Here is a 23,379-nt window from a genome sequence, read left to right on the forward strand (position 1 = left end):
GTGCTCTTTAACCAGGTAAACAAATATGGCTGCATGGTCATGTTGGGTCAACGACCCTGACCGTGCCCGCAGCTGATGGGCCCAGCACTGACCATTTCCTTCCCAGTTCGGACTCTAATTCCATCTGTGTATTCAGCTATTTGCACGGAGTTACTATTTTGTTTTGAGCTTCTATAAAATCCTAAATGCAATCTATGGATCTACTGTATACATGTATTTGCATATGCTCCCATTTTAGTTGAACTATTTTAACAGAATCCTTTTTTTTTTTTTTTTGGTACAGGACCAAGATGCCAGTATTACTCTCACAGCTTACATTTCCATTGCACTACAGGAATTCGAAGATAGCTTTGGGGTAAGACACCATCTAATCCAAATTAGACAGAGAAGGCCACATGTCAAAGTATAATTGACTTATTTTTTTAGGGAGAAGAAAGTTATTGGTTGTAAAGGCAGGACATTTTTTAAGTTCATGCATTCCCTGCATTAAAATGATACTAAATACCAGGGCCTTTTTTAGCGGGAACGCAGTTCGGCACGGCCAACACTGGATGTATAGAATAGGAATTGGTGTGGGGTGTGCTGGAGGGTCGATTTATGCTGGCTGCTGGGATCTATTGTCACTTATGGGGATCTGTTTTTGTGAGGGCTTGTTGGGGGGGGGGGGGTCTTATGTTGTGGGGGGATCTATTGTTGGGGGGGCAGGGTCTTGTGTTGTGGGTGATCTATTATTGTGGGGAGGGATCTGTTGGGAGGGGGATCTATTGTTGCTGGATAAGGGGATCTATTGCTGGGGGGGCGAGTGAAGGGGGGTCTTTTGATTTGGGCTGCTGGAAGACCTGTTACTGGGGTGAATCTTTTGTTGCTGGGTGTGATACAGTTGTGCTCAGAAGTTTACATACCCTGGCAGAATTTATGATTTCATAAATATGAGGACCGTCCGCCGTTGAGGATACCTGGGTTGGCTGCCATAAGTACCAACTCACGACGGTGGGCGGTCCGCAAGTAGTTGGTGACGCTTTAGGGTAAAAAATATCCCATCTGTTTTTTTTTCCTTCCCCCCTCCCTAAATGGTGACCTGCATCTACTCCCCTTACAGCACATGGAGTTATCAGCGGGTGCCATTGGCTCCCGCTGCTGTCAAATTCTGTGAGGAGGGGCTGGGGTTGCAACAGGAAGTTGGGGATCCCTGCTGGTCAACAGTGTTGGCATCCACATTAGAAGTTTTCCCCTCTATTCCTATTCCTATTCCAATGACTACTCCTAATTTGGAATTTCCTTTCACTTTTGGCAATAACAGTAAACGGGACAAATAGAGGTTGAGTCTCCCCAACGAGGACACAGCCTGCAATACACAACTGACCGGGGTTCTAATTCTCTCCACTTAACCAAAACGAAAAAAAGGTGACTTTAAAGGCCAAGTCCACTTTTGTGTAATAAACTTGGCCACAGTCCTCAGCCTCCCAACCCCCAGACTGCCTCATTACTGAAATTTTTTTTTTTTTTCTCCCTGACATTTTTCTTTTTTTAGCATAGCTGTTTGTTTCCACTTTCACCGCTATGTTCTCTATTCAGACATCTGTAAATGGAAAGACTACAGATCTCATCTACCACCATGGCAGAGAAACTCCTAGATCTCAAAGGAGTACAAGTGCAGTGATGTCACCACTTCTGTAGTTCATTGATGCTTTCTCCACCCCCATGACTGAAGATCTGTTACTCAGGCCTGGGGCCTGAGAAATAGTCTGTGGGTGTCCAGGAATTGCACAAGCAACAACAATTCATTGGGGATGCATTTTATTTTTTGTGAAAGTCGTCTTTTAGACATGCAGTAAGAAAAAAATTGTTTTCGATTCGTCATTTAAATAAGTTCTTGTAGTTTTACATTTGTTTTTAGAATTGTTTCTTTTTTTGATTTTTTATTCGATTTGGATTTTCCTGATTTCAGAAAATTCTAATTGGAATTTATTTTATTCGAAATTCAAATTTCGGGAGACTGTTATATTTCTGTTCTATTTTCCTATGTTCTGTTATTTTCTAATCTATTCCACTAAAATTATTTTATTTGAATTTTAAAACTGTTATTTCTATTTTAGTCTATTTTGTTGAACTCTATTCTAATCCATTTTTTTATATTTTTTGATCATACATCATGGGACACAGAGCCTTAATTACTTAATGGGTTATGTAGTCACCACAGGTGATTGGACACTGGCAAACCCAATTAAAATTGAGTTTCTCCCCTATATAACCCCTCCCAAATGGAGAGTACCTCAGTTTTTCCGCCAGTGTTTAAGGTGGTTGGTCACGTTCAACATGTGCTAAGAAAAATGCTCTTTTGATGGTCTGGCTGTGGAGAACTAAAAGCTATAACCAAATCTATACCTCGGGCCAATATCAAAAGCCTAAAATGGTTAGTATTTGGGCCTTGTGCAAAGAAACAAGGTTTGCCTGTAATGCAGGCCTCGACAAAATCCGGGCGCCAGGTCGCAATTGCGACAAGAAATTGTGACCTGGGGAAGCTTAAGCTTGCAGAAGGCCGCAAAGCCGCGGCCTCAATTGCCGACGTGATAGCGGCAGGCCCGCGCCCGCCGGTAATTGAGGCCGTGGCTATGCGGCCTTCACAGAAGGAAGCTGAGGTCTGCAGAAGGCACGGCTTTGCACTCTTCTGCGGGTCTCGGCTTCCTTCTGTGATCTGGCACCATCTTGTGGTGGCCGTTGGCATTACACATTGTGTTACATTACATTACATTAAATTACATTTACATTACAAGTCGCAAAACAGCAGTTCTAATGTGTTTTTCACTGCCATCTCCTTCCCTCTAAATAGAACCCCCAAACATATATATTTTTTATTCTAACATCCTAGAGAATAAAATGGCGGTCGTTGCAATACTTTTTGTCACACCGTATTTGCGCAGCGGTCTTACAAGCACACGTCTTATTTTTTCCAAAAAAAACCAGTAAAGTTAGCCCAATTATTTTTTTTTTATATATTATGAAAGATAATGTTGCGCCGAGTAAATTGATACCCAACATGTCATGCTTCAAAATTGCGTCTGCGCATGGAATGGCAAACTTTTACCCTTTTAAAATCTCCATAGGCGACGTTTAAAAAATTCTACAGGTTGCATGTTTTGAGTTAGAGGAGGTCTAGGGCTAGAATTATTGCTCTCGCTCTACCAATCGCGGCGATACCTCAAATGTCTGGTTTGAATACCGTTTACATATGCGGGCGCTACTCACGTGTGTGTGGTCGCTTCTGTGCGCAAGCTTGGCGGGACGGGGTGCGTTTTTTGGCTCCTAACGTTTAGCTGGCTCCTAGATTCCAAGCAAATTTGTCAAACCCTGCTGTAATGTCTCTCTGCCAGTAACTTTTCATGCCAGAGATGTATTAGTACACCAAAGTCTGGATTCCAGACCTTCCACAGAGTCTTCTACAGGTCCAGGTATGAGGTTTTCTCGAATGGAACCCTTGATGATAAACCTGAAAGTTGGCACAACTTGCCCGCCGTGATGGGTGAAAGCTGGAACTACTTTTAGTAGCTTTCCTGCGGCGTGGATAAGGTAAGAAGATCATTTTTATTTTGATATCTTCTATGAGTAGGATGTCTTTCCTGGTCAAATTTAAACACCACTCACCACCTTCCGCTGCAGGCTCTGCCACATTAACACATACAGGGGTCCACAATGATGCCCCCAGTAATCACTCCCCCTTTTTCCTCATCTTGTGGGTCCGCCATGACAGTGGGGCATGAGCGCGCTTTAGCTGTCTGAAGTGAGACATGGACATGGATAGGGTGAGGGCCGTGGTTGCTAGTGCCTGTGTGCAAACGCGGGACACCTGTGTGCAGGCACCAAGAGGCTGGTTTTAAAAGCCCAGCACGCCAGAGCCTTCTGTAAGCGGCATGGACACAGAGCTGTGGGCTATAAGCATCCCTGTGGATTGAACCAGGCAAACCTAGACTCCTACTCTGCATCGGGTTGTGCAGTGAGCTGATATGTCTTGTGTATTGTAAGACTATAGCACAACAATGATTGCGTTTTGTATTTGTAGATAGTCCTTACTGCAAAGCAAAGGTACTATGTCCCCGAGAAGAGGGTGAAGGGCTAGTAAAAAGGGCACCAGAAAATCCCTGCGTACGGCTAAGGATTCTGAGCTTGCCTGCAGTTTACCATCCCCCCTCTGTCAGCCTGATAGCACCCTCACAGGATGAGCCCCTGTCTGGTTTTGCAGCTTCTCCTATGGCAGCTCCTGTATACGTCACTGAGGATGCTTTAAAAGTTGCTTTAGATGGCTTGGAAGGAAGGATTGCTACTATTATCGCAACCTCCATGAAAGGTAGCAGAAAACGGGGTTGATCCTCGTCATCTGCTCTGGCTCTCATCAGATGAGCTTTCTGAGGGTGAAAAATCCCTCTGGAGATGAGGATCATGTACAGTCTGAGGACTCAGAGGATGAGAGGATTCCTGCTACTTATCAGTCGCTAAAGATGCGATGGTGCGTGCGCGTGCCACTTACAAATTGCCTTCTGTTGAAGCTTCTAGGCCCTCTGTTTCCTCTTTGGGATCTCGCAAATCCCCCTAGGCTGCATGCACCTTTTCAGTTCATCCCTCGCTTGATAAACTGATGTGTGATGACTGAGTTCACCCAGATAAACTGTTTTCTCATCTTAGGCAGTTTTCACACATTTATCCTATGGAGGAAGGCTTCACTAAGAAATGGGGGGTACCTGCTATTGATGCAGCTATTTCTTGTGCAAACAAAAACCTGACCTGACCTGTCCTATAGACAATGCACAGGGTTTTAAGGATCTAACTGATAAAAAAACTGGAGTCCCTATTGAAAGCCTCCTCTTCCATGGCTGGGGCTATAGTACAACCTGCAGTTGCAGCCATTGGTGCATGTCAGTTCCTCAAGGAAAAAATGGAGCAGATTAACCTCCTCCCTACAGAGGAGATTGAGGTTTATGAGGACCTTCCTAAGGCCTTGTGTTTTGCGATTGATGCGATTATGGACTCTGTTCAACAATCTCCTGCAGGTACACATGCGCAGGTCCCTTTGGTTGAAACATTGGGAGGCCAAGGTTTCTTGTAAGAAATACTTGGCAGCGTTCCCCTTTAGGGGAGAACACATGTTTGGGGATGACCTGGATAAATGCATCCAAAAGATTACCGGAGGCAAGTCTACTGTTTCCGGTTAAGAAGAGTAAGTGTCCCTCATTTAAACGTACTTTCTCCAGTCCATGGAACCTCATTCTCCAGGCAGTGGCAACTGCCTCCCCAGTCTAACACTAGGGGAAAGGCCCAGGACCAAGGACAGAAAAGGACTTGGAGTTCCAAGTCTAAACAGACCCCCAAAACTTCCCTTTGAAGGGATGCCCCCGCTTGGCTGAATGGGGGGGGGAGGCTGCTGCAATTTGCAAGCGCCTGGCGGAACAAAGTTCAGGACAAGTGGGTCATCTCCAGTGTCCTCAGGTTTCAAGCTAGAATTCAGAGAACTTCTGCCACCACATTTTGTGAGATCAAGAGTGGCCAAAGATCCAGAGAAAATAAGGACTTTACTGTTGGCCTTGGATCACCTGTTGTCCCAAGGGGCAATCTTGGAATTGGCCTCAGAGGATCAGGGGTCAGGATTCTATTCAAACCTTTTTATGGTTCCAAAACCAAACTGGGATGTCAGACCTATCCTAGATTTGAAAAGCCTGAATCAGTTTCTGAACATTCGTTCCTTCTGCATGGAGTCTGTCCGTTCAGTTGTTTCTACCCTTCAGGGAGGAGAATTCCTGGCATCAAAAGACATCAGAGATTCATGTACATGTTCCAATATTCCCCGCCCACCAAAGATTTCTAAGGTTTGCAGTGGATCGGCGCCACTTTGTTTGTGGCCCTTCCTTTTCAGGCTGGCTACAGCACCTCAAGTGTTCACAAAGATACTGGCCCCGGCCCTTGCAAGGCTAAGGGCACGAGGCATAGCAGTAACAGCCTACCTGGACAATCTGTTAATCATGGATCAGTCTGCTGCACGCTTGGGCCACAATGTGCACTGCACAGTGGAATATTTAGAGTACCTAGGCTGGGTCTTCAATCTGGAAAAAATCTTCCTTACAGCCTCAAAGAAGGCTGGAGTACTTGGACATGATTATAGACATGTCCCAAAGCAAGGTATTTCCCAGGCCAAAGGCAAAAGCCATAGGAGACTTGGTCCGAGTGATGAAGGAAAAAAGGCCTTCTATCCGGCTATGCATGAGATTATTGGGAAAGATGGTAGCCTCATTCGAGGCTGTCCCTTACACCCAGTTTCATTTAAAACTGTTACAGGGCAAAATTCTGTCGGCTTGGAACAAAGATGTTCAGACCCTGGATCTTCCTATGGCCTTATCTCCAAAGGTTAGCCAGAGCCTCACTTGGTTGCTCCCCGAAAATATGTCAGAAGGAAACTCCTTCACTTCGTTTACCTGGAAAGTGGTGACCAGACGCCAGCCTTCTGGGCTGGGGGGCAGTTCTAGAAGAAGCTTCTGCCCAGGGGAAGTGGTCTGGGGCCGAAAAGCTCCTACCCATCAACATTCTGGAGATTCAGGCAATTCATCTAGCCCTCAAAGTTTGGTCTTAGACTGCAAGGTTGGCCCATTCGGATTCAGTCCGACAATGCTACAGCCATGGCCTATATCGATCACCAAGGAGGCACCAGAAGTCTGGATGCCCAAAAAGAGGTGAATCGCATCCTGGCTTGGGCAGAAAGGCATATTCCTTGCCTATCTGCGGTGTTCCTTCCAGGGGTAGAAAATTGTCAAACAGATTTTTTTTAAACCGCCAGCAGCTGAGTCCAGGAGAATGGTCTCTAAACCCTGACATGTTTCAAATCGTATTTTAGAAATGGGGTACCCCAGATGTGGACCTGTTGGCTTCTAGGTTCAGCTGGACAGCCTTGTGTCGAACAAGAGATCCCTGTGCTCAAGGGTCAGATGCCTTGAAAATCGCATGGGATCAGTATTCCCTGATTTATGCGTTCCCTCCAGTTTGCATCTCCCACAATTACTTCAGAGAGTTGAGAGAAGGAAAGCTGGTGATTTTGGTCGCCCCGGCTTGGCCCAGAAGACCCTGGTACGCAGAAATCGTAAGGATAGCAGTAGGAAGACCCTGGGTTCCCCCACTGTGCTCAGACTTTTAGTGTCGCAGGGTCCAATATTCCATCCTGCCTTACAAATGTAGCGCTCACCCCCGAAGGAGCCGCTGGTTGATTTTGGGATCGGCCTTCTAAGTTACCCTGGCGGTGTCTAGGGGTGTAGTTGTGAGAACAGCGATAGAGAGCGAAGGTCCAGACAGCCAATAAAAGGGTTTTCAATGCTTTATTGTCCAGGCCAAACACGGCCAACATCAGCATGAATTGGGAAGGTCAAGGTTGATGAAGAGAAGAGAACATTGCGGTATCAGGCCTGGATATTAAATGGAGCAGTCAATACTGCTCTGTAAAGTACCAATTTTGTAACTCGTCGCCACTCTGCTTGGAGTGGGTAAAGTGCCTCCGGACAGACCCCTATAATAGGCCTGGCAGCCGAAGTGTCACTCTGAACTAGCTGGAAGGAACAGGTCTCTCTCACAGACCCGGCTCTAGGGCCTCTGCCACAGGCCAATTTCAATAAAGGACTTGGGTGAATAAAGAGAGCGAATCCTCCCAGTTGACTTTTCCTATATAGGCCCCCCGGATGACAACAAGCATACCTGTTAGTGGTCGGGACGCCCGATCCCAGACTGGGATTCTCTCAACAGGTCATGGAACCCAGCGAAACACTGGGGTCCCTTTTTTTTCCTCAGGATGAAGTTCGATGCAGTTTTCAGCTTTGGCCAGGTGGGCCGTGCTGGCGGGGTCCATGGATGCGCGTACCCTGAAGGTGGATACCGCACCTGGAACGGGGACCCCGCGAAGATTTCTCAACACATGACCCCTGTCACAGATATACTCTCCCGCGAGGGAAAACTTGCTCTGCCAGAACCCCTCTGGCGCCAACTGCCGGCAAGGGGTGGTATTGCACCCCTTGACCACAGACTGACCCAGTGGACATTCCTGGAATGACAGAAGTCCCAAATTTAGAAAAACCACGAATGGGAGCAAAGTAACTCTCCCATTCCCATTAACTTTAGCGTAGTGCCCATGCTGAAAGCAAGGGGGCGCTATACAAAGTTTAAATTTGACTATTTGGCTGTTGAGACCCACATTCTGGGGAAACGGCTCTCAGGGCCAGTCCTATCCACTCTAGTTAATGCTAGGAAACGGCCTCCAGGCTCATCTATTACAGAATCTGGAAGGCATATGTTTCCTGGTGTGTACCCAGAAGATGGCATCCTAGGAAGTATGCCATTAATGGAATTCTTGTCTGTCTTCAGTTGGGCTTCAATATGAAGTTGGCTTTGAGCACTATCAAGGGCCTACCAAATCCCAGCATTGACAGTATTTTTTCAAAAACCGCTTGCCTCTCATTCCCTAGTCAGGGCCTTTGTTCAGGGTGCACTGCGTTTGAATCCGCTAGTTAAAGGGTCACTAAAGGAAAACATTTTTTTAGCTAAATAGCTTCCTTTACCTCAGTGCAGTCCTGGTTTCATGTCCTCATTGTTCGTTTTTGCTCAGATGTTGATCTATGGCTCGTCTCTTCTCCCCACTTCCTGGTTGTCTGTTTGAGAAAAGACACACAGAGCGAGGATTCCTGCTGTAGGGAGTAACGTGCTCGCTCCCTCCTCTGTACACTACATCTCTGCGTCTGGACGCTGTGTACGTCCAGACTGCAAGGATGTGTGAATTACTGGGTGTGTCTGTAACACCCCAGTACCTCCTCTCTCTCTCATTATTACAGCCAAATGCAAGGGGGTGGGTGCATTCTGCCTCCTCCAGCCCCCTTTCACTGTGCCCGCCCACCCTTCAGCCAGCCTGTGTGATCCATCGTTGGGCGGTATAGTGGGCGGGCTATTCAAATCTATGCACAGAGCGCGCGTCCCGGTTTTTAACTGCGCATGCGCGATGCGCAAATGATACTGGGAAATTTAGTTCCCAGCATGACGGCGACGTCGCTCTCATGAACGAGCGGCGAGAATCAGGAAGAAAAAAGCAGAAACGAAACCAGATAGATGCAGGTAAGAGATACGATGGAATTTAATCGCTTTTCACTATTTTTTTTTTAAAAAAATCACTAAATTATTATGACTTTATAGGATACCACAGGGCATTTTAACAAATACAATTTTTTCCTTTAGTGATCCTTTAAGTCTCCCATGTGCTCATGGGATTTAAATTCTGTATCGGTTTTACAGAAACTACCTTTTGAACCTTTACACCCGGTTTCTCTAAGTCTGTTGACACAAACTGTTTTTTCTTGTAGCCATATTCTTGGCAAGGAGGGTATCGGAGGGTATCTTTTGTGTAAAGAACCGTATATAATTTATGAAGTGGTGGTGCTGCGTCCTCACCCAACTTTCTTGCCTAAGGTGGTTTCAGGTTTTCATCTGAATCAAGATATAGTCCTACCATCTTTTTTCCAAATCCGCAGTCTGCGGAGGAAGAGTCTACACTCTAGATGTTGGAGCTGTAAAGGTTTATCTGCAAGCTACGGCTCAGATAAGGAAGACTTATTGTCTGTTTATTCTGCCACAAGGCCCAAGGAAGAGCCAGGCAGCGTCAAGATCCACTATTGCAAGATGGATTCAACAAGTCATTATTCAGGCCTATGTTTTAGAAAAGAAGATCCCTCCTTTTCAGATAAAAGCGCACTCAACTAGAGCAGCTGGTGCTTCATGGGCAGTGCATCACCAGGCCTCCATTGCTCAGATTTGTAAGGCTGCTACTTGGTCTTCGGTCCATACATTTACTGAATTCTACCAGGTAGATGTGAGGTTATGAGGATGCCATCTTTGGCGTAGTGTGCTGCAGGCAGCAGTATAGATCCTCTGGCTCGATGTCGGTCTTATTCTGATCTGTCTCCCTCCCCTCAAATTTTAGCATTGCTATGGGACATCCCATTAAGTAATTAAGGCTGTGTCCCGTGATGTATGATCAAGAAAATAGGATTTTTTTTTTTAATACAGCTTGCCTGTAAAATCCTTTTCTTGGAAATGCATCACGGGACACAGAGCTCCCACCCCTCTTCGGAGTTAACGTGGAACACTTATTGCTTTGCTACAAAACTGAGGTACTCTCCATTTGTGAGGGGTTATATAGGGGAGGTACTCCAATTTTAATTGGGTTTGCCAGTGTCCAATCACCTGTGGTGACTACATAACCCATTAAGTAATTAAGACTGTGTCCTGTGATGTATTTCCAAGATTTTTTTTTTACAGGTAAGCTGTATTAAAACAAAATATTTGAAATACGAATTTCAGAAGACTGTTATTTTCTATTTTATTATATTCTATCTTTTATTCAAATCTATTTCATTAATTTCTGTTTTATGCTATTCGCTTTTTTTTTTTTTTTTCCGTTTCAAATTTTTGAATTCGAGTTCCAGCTGAATTTTTTATTTTTTTTTGTTCCAAATGAAAAATTGTCTGAATTTCAGTTCAGAACAAAACAAACCATGCATGTATAATGCCTTTTTAGGTAACTCTTGTAGATCTTTCCCCCACCACAAACCAGCCTGTGAACAGTGAAAGGAGAAGCAGCCGTTTGATCACCTCACTTTGTCAGTTTTTTTCCTTCTGCCCCTCCACTGACAAATGTCAAAGAACCTGACAGAAGTTTTAGGCTGGTTTCACACTTAAGCATGGAGTGGTGCACACAGCAGGGGTCCAGTGCATCTCCATTCACCATTTCAGGTCTGAATGTTTGGCCTGAATTCAGACCTGAAACAGACCGGAAGACTTGCAGGGACTCCTGTGCAATTCGCACTGGAGCCACTCCAGAGATGTGTGAACCAGCTCCATAGAGAGCCGGTCACAATCACCTTACATGTGACCTGGATGTGGGGAAAACCGCATCCAATTCGCAATAGTGTTAACCCAACCTTAAACTCAATGTACTCTATGCCAAGCCAGTTTTACACTTTCGTCTAGATCAACCAGTCACGTTTGTCTTCTGCATTGAACTTTAACAACTGCTGGCCTTGTGTACATAATGGTCTTCCAATGTGTTCCAGAAAACTCTGCAGGAAGGGGCTATGACTTGTCTAAAGAATGCATCAACCACTGAGCAAACAATTGGTAACGAAGTCCTTATGCTGAACGCCTTCACAATGGCTGGACTTTCAGAATATAGCGATCCTCTGATGGCCAAACTCATGAAGAAAGCCATAGTTAAAGGTACTGTTTTAAAATGGTTAAGAACAAAAATATCAACTTTTTCCCAGCATCTATTGGCTAGGGATGGGCAGAGGGATTTAACAAGTGACATGGTTACATGATTTTGCCTACGTTGAAATTTTAAAAAAGTTGGCCTCTACTTTTTGCACACCATTTAAAAGCTTTTTAAAACGCTTGATACTTCAAAAACCACAAAGCCAATTTGTTTTTGCAAAAACTTTAGCAAATCTTGCCCAGCATGTAATGTTTGTGAATGTTGCACTGAAACCAGTTGAAGTCTATGGGGGTTTGACTCCTTGTTATCCAATTCTGCCCATTTGTGAGGCTGATGGGCAGCTATTGTATGACAAGGTGTGAGAAGCTGTGAACTGTCCTGGAGGATTTTTTTTTTTTTTTTTTTGACTACTTGGCCAATAGAAATGGCAACCTCAACATCTCAAGTCATTGGAATATGCACACTAGATATCACACAATGGTGTGCCTCATGCAAAGGGCAGCTCCATCTGCTGTTCAGCATCAGCAACATGTGTATACTGCATACCCAACCATAAAACAAATGGCCTTGCAACACCCTAGAATCGAATCGGCAGAATCTGAACCCAAAAAACTGTATGCATGTCTCATGGGTTAGCTTCACACAGTGAGCTTGCAGCTCTGTACTCTAAACACCAGAGAATGAGGGCTTCCTGCTCATGTTTTTCACCTACATAAAGATTTTTGTAGGTGTCTCGGGCCAAGTCTAGCCTGCATGCTATCCAAGACTTTTGGTTATCCGGACACTCACTGATTCTATGTAGTCTCCCCTCTTCTTGCACACACCCTGACTTATGGAAAAAGGGAAAGGAAAATGAGTCGTCCAAGGTCATGCTTACTGGACACTGCGGTTACTTTAAATTTTATTATAGAAAGACACACCATAATATCAAAATGGCAACAATAACAATCTGAGTATACCTTCCAAAGCAATTTAAAAAGATAACATTGTCATTTAAATGGGGGATTGCAGTTGCACATACATCCACTTAACCATGTATGAGCTGCTTCGATCCCTCTTTTAATGACAACATTGTCTTTTTAAATTTACTTTGGAAGGTATATACTCAGATTGTTGTTGCCATTTTGATATTGCGGTGTGTGTTTGTTTTTTTCTATAACCTTTTATGAAAGTAACCGCAGTGTTCAGTAAGCGTGACCTTCTTGGAAGGCTTTTTCCCTTCCCTTTTTTTTCATACAAGTTGTTTTTTTTTTTTGGTCGCCTGGACCATGCCATGTAGTTAATGCTACATGGTGAAAGGTTGAGATTTAATACATTTATACAATTAAGCTAGTTGCGTAGAAACAAATTTAAAATGATTGTAAAGGTATGCTTTTTTTTTTTGACATGCATGTTATACTTGCCTGTTTTGGAGACGACTGGTCTTTTATAGGGTTTATTGCTGAACAACTTAACAGGAGTGAAGCTTAGGGCCATATGATGCTTCAAAACAAACCGTGATCACAGTAGAAAGATAAACGTTCCTCTAATCTTCCCAAGAACAGCTGGGAGTGGCAGAATATGGCTAGGATGACTGCAACAGCAGCCCATAAAGCAACCTCTGCCAACTGGTTCCCCTCTAGCACTTGCCCAGCTATCAGTCCCAGAGAAGTCTCTACTCGGTACACACATTGCTATTTGCCACCCAGCATCCTTCGGGAAAATCCTCTGAAGCTTTTTTCAGTCCAGGACTCTGACAGTGCCCTTCAGCAAGGGTACTACTTTGGCAATTTATTTTTTTAGGCCCAAGCAGCAATCTTGTCTCTGGAAATATTCTAGGGAAAACTGCCCTCCAGGAGACTGGAACACTCCCTGAAGTGGAAAGAATATGCTCAGGCTTCCTGCACATTTATCACCTACCCAGCCGCCTCCTGGATGCTCCCTTCCAGGTATTGGCCAGGGAACGATCATTTGCTTCCCTCCCTATCCAGTGGCAGCTTCTTGCAGAGGCAGGAGGAAACGCTCTCAGCTCAGAAGTCTTGATCAGACCCAACAGTTCGACAACCACTTCACTAACTACAGTGGAGCCAAAACGAAATGTGCCTAGCAGCCTAACTAGCAGTGTGCTGCAGTATAAATCCTGTTGCTACACTGTACTGCTGCTATACATCGAAATTGTCTTCACATTTACACTGAATCTTTCTTTACAGATGGCACAATACACTGGGAAAGAGAAGACATGCCTTTGTTGCGGCCAGTTCCATTTTTCTTCCCTATATATGCCCCAGCTGAGGTACAGCTCACATCTTACATGTTACTAAGCATGACCGAAAGGATCAGACAATTGAAGGGCATAAATTTAAGCGACACAGGTGCATTGTCTGCTCAAAAAGACATGTCAACAATGGCACAGATGGCCATGTGGCTAGTTCGCCAGCTGAATCCTCGTGGAGCTTTCTCATCTACACAGGTAATTATAGAAGTTGTGGAAGTCTGAAAATCCGTGTTTGGTTTAACACTGCATTATAATTCTGATTGTGATTTTGTTTCCATATCTTGGATAAAAACTCTTCTATATCCCTTAGGACACAGCTGTTGCCCTCAAGGCTCTCAGCAGCTTTGCAAAGCTCCTCTACACTCCAAATTCACAGCACACCATAAAGGTCAAAGGTGGCAATAGAGATATTGGTAACCTTAACTTGAGTCCTGAAAACCGGCTGGTGGTACAGAGACAGGATTTGCCAGAAGCCCATGGCGAGTACAGCTTAGAAGTTGAAGGGAACGGGTGGTTTCTGTCCCAGGTAATACTACAAAGATACGTGTTCCATTACTTTACTAGGGTTTCAGATGACCAAAAACTACGAACATTTTACTGAAACATTTAATCAAAATGCAATAAAAGAAGTAAAAATGAAGGTTGTGTAAGGTTTGTGGGTGCAATGGTCTTATTAAAGCGCTAGTAAAATATTGTTGCTAAATTAAAAAAATTAAGCCCTGCAGGTTTAGTCATACTAGTTGTGGTATCTTCGAGTGCTTGAATAGCCGGGCTCAGGTGATGTCACTCCCACGGGAGTCGCAATGCCATAACACACAAAGCGGATTGTATATGTGGTCTGAACTACATATGAGCGGCTATAATCACATTACACACTGGCACGCGGGGGGGGACATTTATGATGGACCTCACGTGCATCTTCTGTCAGCAATTTTTTTCTTTGGCAGACTCCAAAGGAGCTGGTGAGAAGTGGGGGTGTGCTCGTTCGTTCCCCCTTTTTTTTTTTTCGTAAACTTGTTTCATGGTAAGCACAAAAATATAAATGATCATATAAAACCAATTGGACTGCTAATTGGTGCCTACAGTGCTTAGAAAAAGTATTCATACCCCATGAAATGTTCTTTTATTACTAAAACAAAAAAATTGGTGTACTCAAATCAATTTTTATATAGTAATGTAAACCATTACTTGAACGGCATCTATGCAAATAATAAATGCAACTTTTGTCTTAAGTTTTTTTAACGGTATGTCTCACTGACGTATAAAATTATGAACTGGTCAAGGGAAATTCTGTCTGAATAAGGTTGAATATAATAGATTGGAAAGCAAAAGGATTGTTTTAATGAAAAGTAGAGGGTAAAGAGTAAAATTCACATTACCCATTCAAAATTAACTGTTTGCTTTAGTTAGCCAGTCGTTTACAGTATGTATATTTGTTTTTTCTTATTAGTCATTCATTAGTAATTATTTTTTTAAATCTTGATCTTTATTGAAAGGTTATTTTAATACAGATGGCATCAAACAGAAAAGATGCATATCTTAATGCCAGTAGTCACCAATTTGAGACTGGATCACGCAAAAGGAGGCATTAATTCAACATTCCAGAAGTGTACATACATTTTTCAATGAGAACATGTATGCTATAACTCGACATACTCTGTTCGGTACCAGAACTCCTACATACAGATAACAAAGAAAAGACAAGAGTGCATCTTAAAGCGGGAGTTCACCCAGAATTTTTTTTTTAACATTAGATTTAGGCTAATTATGCGAAGCAGAATCGGGTGTTTATTTTAAAATAAATTCAGTACTTACCCGTTTTAGAGATCGATGTTCTCCGTGGCTTCCGGGTATGATCTTCGGGAATATATTTGACAGCCTTCCGACGGTCGCATACAGCGCGTCACCAGTTGCCGAAAGAAGCCGAACGTCTGTGCGGCTCTATACGGCGCCTGCGCACCGACGTGTTTTTTAGGACCGTTTCCCAGTGGGATGAGTGTGAGATTCCTGCCCTGGGACCATGTTGGTCCGAGGCTGCATCTCTATCAAATAGGCCCAGTTATGCTGGCTGGGGCCTATGATTCTAAAAGCTGTCATCCAAGTGGGGGAAGCTGCTTAGAGGAGACCAAGCAAGGCAAGCTGATGTTTCTGGATAGGTCTGGTGACTTTGTTATAAAAGTGATCCACTACTCAATTTGTCTTAGTCTGCCGGATTGGCTTAAAGGCTCTTTTACTGTAATGCAGGAAGTTTGGGGATTAAAATCCTGTGGCAGAGGGTTACCGGACTATACATCTTTCGTTCTCAGACGGTCTGTGGCAGACTGTTCTCATATTGTCCGTGCATCATTCCGGCTGCTAGGTCATGTGAGAGGGGTCTATCCGGGTGAGCAATACCCACTCAGGAGTGAGTGGTGAATACTGGAACTTTTGCACACTTTTTGTGCATTCTGTACTGCGTACTTGAACCTTCCCCTCCTCTCTATACTCTACTTTACAAGTTTTATGCAGCAAAAAAAAAATAAAACCTAACAGTTGAAGGTTTTAAGTCTTGTGTGGACATTGCAATTTCTACAAACTTTCTTCCCTGGACAACGAACTTAAAAATACAGTAACATGCAAAACCCAATCTAAACCAGCAGCTCCTCCGGGTGGTATTGCTACATGTGCTTCCCACAAATCAGTCCATAGTTATGGGATTCCTACTAGCGATTTGGTTGCTTTGGGCACGTCTTGTTTAACATATGCAGACTGAACTATTAACATCTTTTCAGTCATGATTTTTTTTTTTTTTTTTACAGACCACAGTGAAATACAATGTTCCGATACCGGAAGGAAATACCGCGTTCTCTCTAGCCCTGTCCGCCACCTCGGATAAATGCGTGAATGGAGTGACAAAGGTCTTCAACATGACGGTCACTCTTGGGTATGTAATCACTCTTCCTTTCAGGGTAAACTACAGTAGTAAAGAAAGATGGTTCAGGATCTCAGCTAGGGGTTGTAAAGCCGCTCCTTTAGAGTATACATCAAGATGGATGTACAGTAGTACCTTGGTTTACGAGCATGATCTGTTGCAGAAGAATGCTTGTAATCGAAACCACTTGTATATCAAGGCGAGTTTCCCCATAGGAATCAATGGAAACTTGGATAATTTGTTCAACTGCTGGTCTAAGCAGTACCATATTTCTCAAGAGGTGCGGAGACGCTCGGGGACTGAGTGTCTCCGGCGCACCCGGACCTTTGGCCAAATGCAGTACTCCACACCCCAGAGGCTTGAATCCTGCTTGTATTGCGAGACAACTCTCAAACAAGAATAAAAACAAGCTTGTATTGTGAAACGCTTGTTAATTGCATTACTCGCAATCCGATGTTCCACTGAATATGTATAGAGAACGTTCAACTGCATGCTGGAGTGAAGGAGGTGCTTTCTGTTACCCGCACTGAATATAATCACCTGGAGAAAAGTTATGAGACAGTAGGAAAGCCCAAGTACCCACCTCTAGTATAGATGGGCCCCTAAAGCCAAGCCGGGTAACACCCAAATCAGACTTAGAGGAACTTCACTAAACCCCATCCTCGCCTTCCCCAAGTCTTAATACCTGCCTACATTTTTAGACTTGGTTATGTTAAAAAAAAAAAAAAAAAAAAATACTTGCATGCCTGGCAAATCTAGTATTTGCTGGGATCCTCTTGCTCTGCACTGAACAGGTGGGTCCCATGGTGGTTAACCATTCCCTACTCAAAACTACCAAGGCTAAAACAAAAAGTTTTGGTTTTATGTACCCTTCAAGAGATTTTGGGGGGAATTCAATAAATCCACTACGCCACTTTTCTGGCGTTCATCCCTCTTAATATTTTGAGCCAAATTCATTAAGCACCTTTTTGGTTCTGACAGTAAATTGTGCACCAAATTTCAAGGTAGTTGTAAAATGTGCCACTTTTTTTTTATGATGCAATGAATGCGCCACATTAAAAATACAAATGATTAACATTCTTACGAAAGTGGAGCTAATTAAGACCAACTCTAAGTATAGCGAGAAACTGGCGCAACAATTTTTTTGCAAAAATGTCTCGAGCCTTAAAAGAGAAAATGGCGTAGCATGCACCAAACTTAAATACAGGTTGTAGACCGGTTCATGAATTTGGCACATACTGCACCACTTTTAAAATGCATGAGACACTTTTGCAAAAATCTGTCTGCCTCTGTCTCTATGAATCTCAGGAATTTTTGTCAGGATAATGAATATGATCCAAAAACGTAGATGTTGACATTGGGATAGGTGGTCTGAGTGATCAGTGGGACAGTTTCTATCTGGTTGTAAATGTACACAGTGACAAGACAGGACATTAAAGCTAGGAGGATCAAATCACATGTTGGTACGAACATGCTGATCAAAAAGCCATGTCACACCAGCTTGATGCACCTCGGCACAATGCCACATACTGAGGATATCAACATCCTTCACTTGACAGCTGGCAGGTGGGATTTTGCATGGCCTTCATTGACCGTCTGATACCCATTTGCAATCAGATTCCTAATCATTCTGTGCAGCCTTTGTGCTCTGGGGTGCACACCCTAATACTAAACCCACATGCGTATATATCGGCAGAGCAGTGGACGGTCAGTAGGGCAGTGGATGGTGTCAGTGTTTGTAAAAATATATATATATTTTTTAAAATCTTTCTAGGAGCCCTGTTATGGGGCTTTGCTGAACTATCAGGCGTCTGAACAAATCCCTGATGTCTCACTTTTGAGACTGAAAAAAACTGGCAGATTCCCCAGTTGCCTTCTCTGCAGTCTGAAGTAAACCTAGTTTACTATGCTTCAGTTAAGCATGAAGATGGGAGCGATCGGTACAGATCACTCATTGTGTTCATTCAGAAAAAGAAGGCTGGCTAATGAAATATTTACCAGCCCCTTCACCACTCCTGAGGGAAGCTGGCAGCAATTCAGGGGGAGAGGGGAAGCAGGGGGAATTGGTACTGCACAAGGTAATAAGGGTGTGCCCATGCACACCCTGTGTGCATGACTTTGTTCCAATCATGTAATTACTAGGACATATTTATCACATGCAAGCTAAAGGCTTTGCGGGGGGAAATGCATTCAGTTTGTAAAGCCCACTGCAAACCATAGATGGCCCCTGTTTTTCTGATGTATTTTATACAATTACAGTATTAAAAGTTATACAACACATTTTTTGGCCATTTGTGAGCTGAAGCATAGGTGCATTGCCTACTGTATAATGCATTGGACTGACTATTTAAAACAAATGGCACACAGCAAAGCACTGCACTTGAGGGCGTGTATTGACACATGTTGCAGGAACGAATGCAATAGTCTTAACGTGCCCCTAATGTACATCTTTAACTAGTTGTGGGGCATTTTTTTTTTTTGTAGATATCAAGGATCTTTGCAGGCCTCCGACATTACAATTATTAAAATAAGAATGCTGTCTGGATTCAACTCCGATTTTTGGTCTTTGAGAGAGGTAAGTGTTTTTTTTACCGTTGTGCAAAGATGGTGGACGGAAGCTACACTTTTCTTCCTGGTGACAGCTGGACAGTTACGTATCTTTAACCAAAAACCACCTCACCTTGTGGTAGTGTCCTAAAATGTAAATATGCAAATTTTGGAATATGATTTTATTACATAGCTGCCAAGGGAGAAATGTCATAACATTTACCCTAAATTTTTGATAAATGACACTTTAGTCGCTGTTCAGTTTGTAAATAAAGCAGTCAGGATTTCTTTTTCTCTATTGGGGCCTTAGACTTAAAGGAAGGTCATTATTATTTTTTTCCGTTAGATGGAAATGGGGGACCCGCTAATGCTTGTAGTGCCACTCAAAGCCAAAAAAGGAATGTATATAGTCCTGCTGGTACTCAGGAAATGGGTGCTGGCTGAATATCTCCATCCAGTAGTGTGTAGCATACCTAAAAAAAAAAAAATGGCCACTCAACCCAATCCAGTCTATGGAGTTAAATGAGTGCAAGATGGCCTCAGCCTTGCACCACTCCACAAGCCATACCTTCTATTTTCCCCATTCAACTGGGGCTTGGTAATAGAGGTCCCAATGGGTGGGGAAAAACATGTCGGCGGGTATGACTTGTGGCTTAGTGCAAGGCTGAGGCCTTCTTGCACAAGTTTGACACATTGGGGGTTGAGCATTAACCTTAATGGGGGGGACCCATACAAAAAGCTAAAAATATATACCCTACCCTTATCCACGATGAGTCGAGTATCGATGTTAGGAGGGACCCAGCACAGAAAAGGTTTTGTGGCGTTGCCCCAAATTTCCATAGTGGACGCTCTGGGCCTGGTTTAAATTTTTAGTGCGAACCCTGAGCAAAAAACAAATCAAGAATGAGGTTCCGTTCTGAGTATACAGTTTGGCAGGCCTGTAAACTATACCAAGCCATATGCCCTCAGGGCAATCTTTATAGCTTCATGGGCCATTGGGCAAAGTAATGGGCTGGGGCCCCCACAAACCTGCACTTCCAATCCCTATCCAAATAAAAGGGTCCGTGCTGCAACTTTCCCACAAGTACGCACATTGCATTTCCATCACGTACGGTGATCATTCTGCCCCGCCCCCTGCTCCTCATTGGCTCACTGGCTGTGATTGACATTAGTGGGAGCCTCCCTCTTGCCGAGTGCCCCCAGAGCAAGCCGCATGCTAGGGAGGCTCCCAAGCTGCTGCTCTGCGTGTCCATTCACACACAGCTGTGGGTCGACCCCTGCCCCCTCATCGTTTCCTCACTGGCTGTGATTTACAGCAGCGGGAGCCAATGGCTCCCCTGGCTATCTCCGCCAATGAGGGAGAGACCCAGGAGATCCAAGCCTCTAATGCACATCGCTGGATCGAGAGGGCGCTCGGGTAAGTATTTGGGGAGGCTGGGGGCGCTGGAGCACATAGGTTGGCACTGGTGCCTCCCAACACTTTAAGGGGATTTAGATGGAGGCAGGGTGGTTCCTGGTCATGTGACTGCCGTGTTTGACTGTCACAGCAGTCACATGATCGGAAAGTTCCCGATTGCAAGTAGCGATCGGGAGCTTTCCATTAGCTGCTGGTAACTGTGCTGGGAGCACACAGGGCACATGGTCTTGGCACAGCTGTTTGCAATCTGCTACGCAAAAATGCGGCAACTCAGTGCCAATGCCCACCCACCGAGAGGATGCGCATTGGTGCCTAGAGGTTGAAACTGAACTTTGGGCAGAAGCTTTTTGTAAATGTTATCACTGTGGCACATTAACCTTCTTTTTTTTTTTTTTTTTTTTTTTTTTTTTTCCCTAGCTGGAAAATGCAAAAACAATTGCCAAATCTAAAGACAATGGAAGGGGAGAACTTGAAATCTATCTGCAGTCTGTGAGTAATCAGTCAAACTTTATATTTCTATATACAGTGCATTGAAGTATTCATACCCATTGACATTTTCCACATTTTGTCATGTTACAACCAAAAACCCAAATGTATTTTTGGGGGATTTCATGTGATATAGACCAACACAAAGTGGCACATAATTGTGAAGTGGAAGGAAATTGATAAATGGTGTTCAATTTTTTTTACAAATGTGAAAAGTGTGGTGTGCATTTGTATTTGCCCCCCGTTTACTCTGATACCCAAACTAAAATCTAGTGGAACCAATTGCCTTCAGAAGTCACCTAATAAGTAAATAAGGTCCACCTGTGTGTAATTTAATCTCAGTATAAATACAACTATTGGAGAACATTGGTGAACAAACCACATCATGAAGGCCAAGGAACAAGCCAGATCAGGGATAAAGTTTTGGAGAAATTTAAAGCAAAGCTAGGTTATAAAATAATATCCCAAGCTTTGAACATCTCATGGAACACGGTTCAATCCATCATCCGAAAATGGAAAGAGTATGGCACAATTGCAAACCTACCAAGACATGGCCGTCCACCTAAACTGACAGGCCAGTCAAGACGAACATTAATCAAAGAAGCAGCCAAGAATCCCATAGTAACTCTGGAAGAGCTGGAGAGATCCACAGCTCGGGTGGGAGAATCTGTCCACAGGACAACTTAGCTGTGCACTCCACAAATCTGGCCTTTATGGAAGAGTGGCAGGAAGAAAGCCATAAGTCGCATTTGCATTTTGTGAGAAGCCACGTGGGGGACACAGCAAACTTGTGGAAGAAGTTTCCGCCACACATAGTTTTGCTTTTAGGCCAAAAATTTCAATTTTGGCCTAAAAGCAAAAATTTGTGTGGCGGAAAACTAACACTACACATCACCCGAACACACCACCCCCACCGTGAAACATGGTGGTGGCAGCATTAGGTTGTGGAGATGCTTTTCTTCAGTAGGGAAGGGGAAGCTGGTCAGAGTTGATGGCTGGAGTCATCTTAGAAGGAAAGTCTGCAAAAGACTTGAGATTGGGTAAAGGTTCACCTTCCAGCAGGACAACTACAAAAAACATGCAGGCAAATGGTTTAGATGGAAGCATATTCATGTGTTAAAATGGCCCAGTCAAAGTTCAGACCTAAATCCATTTGAGATTCTGTGGCAAGACTTGAAAATTGCTGTCCATCCAATCTGACAGAGCTTGAGCTATTTTCTAAGGAAGAATGGGCTTAAATGTCACTCTCTAGATGTGCAAAGCTGGTAGAGACATCCCCAAAAAGACTTGCAGCTGTAATTGCAGCAAAAGGGGGTTCTAAAAAGTATCGACTCAGGAGGGCTGAATACAAATGCACGCCACACTTTTCAGATCTTTATTTGTGTAAAAAAATTGAAAAACATTTATCATTTTCCTTCCACTTTACAATTATGTACCACTTTGTGTTGGTCTATCACAGGGGTGCCCAACCTTTTTGAAGAGCGAGGGCCACTTAAGCGTCTTGGTAACCAGTCGTGGGCCACAATGAGAGGAGAAGGTGGCTGGCATGTCCGTGTCTGCTCTGCATATGCAGAGCGGACACTGACACGGCCCACTATACTTTTTAGCGGATCATATTGGAGGTAGGATGCAAGTCGGTTTATGTCTGCCACTACTTAGAGGTGAATGTAAGGTCTAATTTGTCGGACTGACCGTGTGAAAGGGGCCCAAGGCTGCTTTCACACTGATGCGCTGTGGTTTACTCACAATGCAGTGTACCTTTTTGACTTTCCTGCACTTTGCAAAAGACTTCTATTATATTCTGCGGGTTTGGTGCACTTTCAGAAAGCTCAACAAACTTGCAGTAAATAACAGAAGTCTATGGCTCAGTGCAGGTAACCCGCAGGTAAACTGCTCTGCAACCGCGGATCAGTTTGAAAGCAGCCCGGTGACCACTGTGGAAAAGATATGCCCATATATACACTGATTTTAGTAATAAACTGACTTTTAATAACAGTATTCTATTCCACCCCAGAGCAGGAGGTCGTGGGCCACATCAGAGGGCTACGCGGGCCACTGGTTGGGCACCCCTGGTCTATCACATGAAACCTGATATAAATGTGATTTAACATGACCAAATGTGGAAATTTCAGGGGATATGAATACTTTAAGGCACTATACACAATCCTATACCCAGAGGAAGGCAAAAAAATAAAACTGGTTGCTGTTTGTTTCTATTTGGACCCCCTCGTTATACACATGGCACAGCCATGACACTTGGCTTTGCGGCTACAGTAACAATCCTCCCCATTGTGTTTGATGGGCAGTACTGCTGCCAAATGCAACCCATTGAGGCAAATAGTGCCACAGTATGGTGGTGCAGAATTTATGGGGTTAAAACAGCTGGGGAGGAGGCAACATGTTGCCTTCTCTCCACCTGTTTTAAGGGCTTCTGAAAAGTGATTTTGACCATGGATTACAGTAACTTTTCACTTTATTTTTTACCT

General features: G+C 43.9%; 1 protein-coding gene across 1 annotated transcript in view; it reads left to right on the forward strand.

Annotated features, from left to right (window-relative positions):
* The window catches only part of LOC120946914 (ovostatin homolog), a 137,191-nt gene that overhangs the window by 107,349 nt on the left and 6,463 nt on the right, over positions 1 to 23,379 (forward strand). The window contains exons 27-33 of the mRNA XM_040361738.1: positions 284 to 355; positions 11,121 to 11,283; positions 13,468 to 13,727; positions 13,843 to 14,058; positions 16,331 to 16,455; positions 18,928 to 19,018; positions 20,825 to 20,896. Of these exons, the coding sequence (XP_040217672.1) occupies positions 284 to 355; positions 11,121 to 11,283; positions 13,468 to 13,727; positions 13,843 to 14,058; positions 16,331 to 16,455; positions 18,928 to 19,018; positions 20,825 to 20,896 (999 nt within the window). The remainder of the gene's footprint in view (positions 1 to 283; positions 356 to 11,120; positions 11,284 to 13,467; positions 13,728 to 13,842; positions 14,059 to 16,330; positions 16,456 to 18,927; positions 19,019 to 20,824; positions 20,897 to 23,379) is intronic.

Source organism: Rana temporaria, chromosome 8, assembly GCF_905171775.1.
Source record: "Rana temporaria chromosome 8, aRanTem1.1, whole genome shotgun sequence".
NCBI lineage: Eukaryota > Metazoa > Chordata > Amphibia > Anura > Ranidae > Rana > Rana temporaria.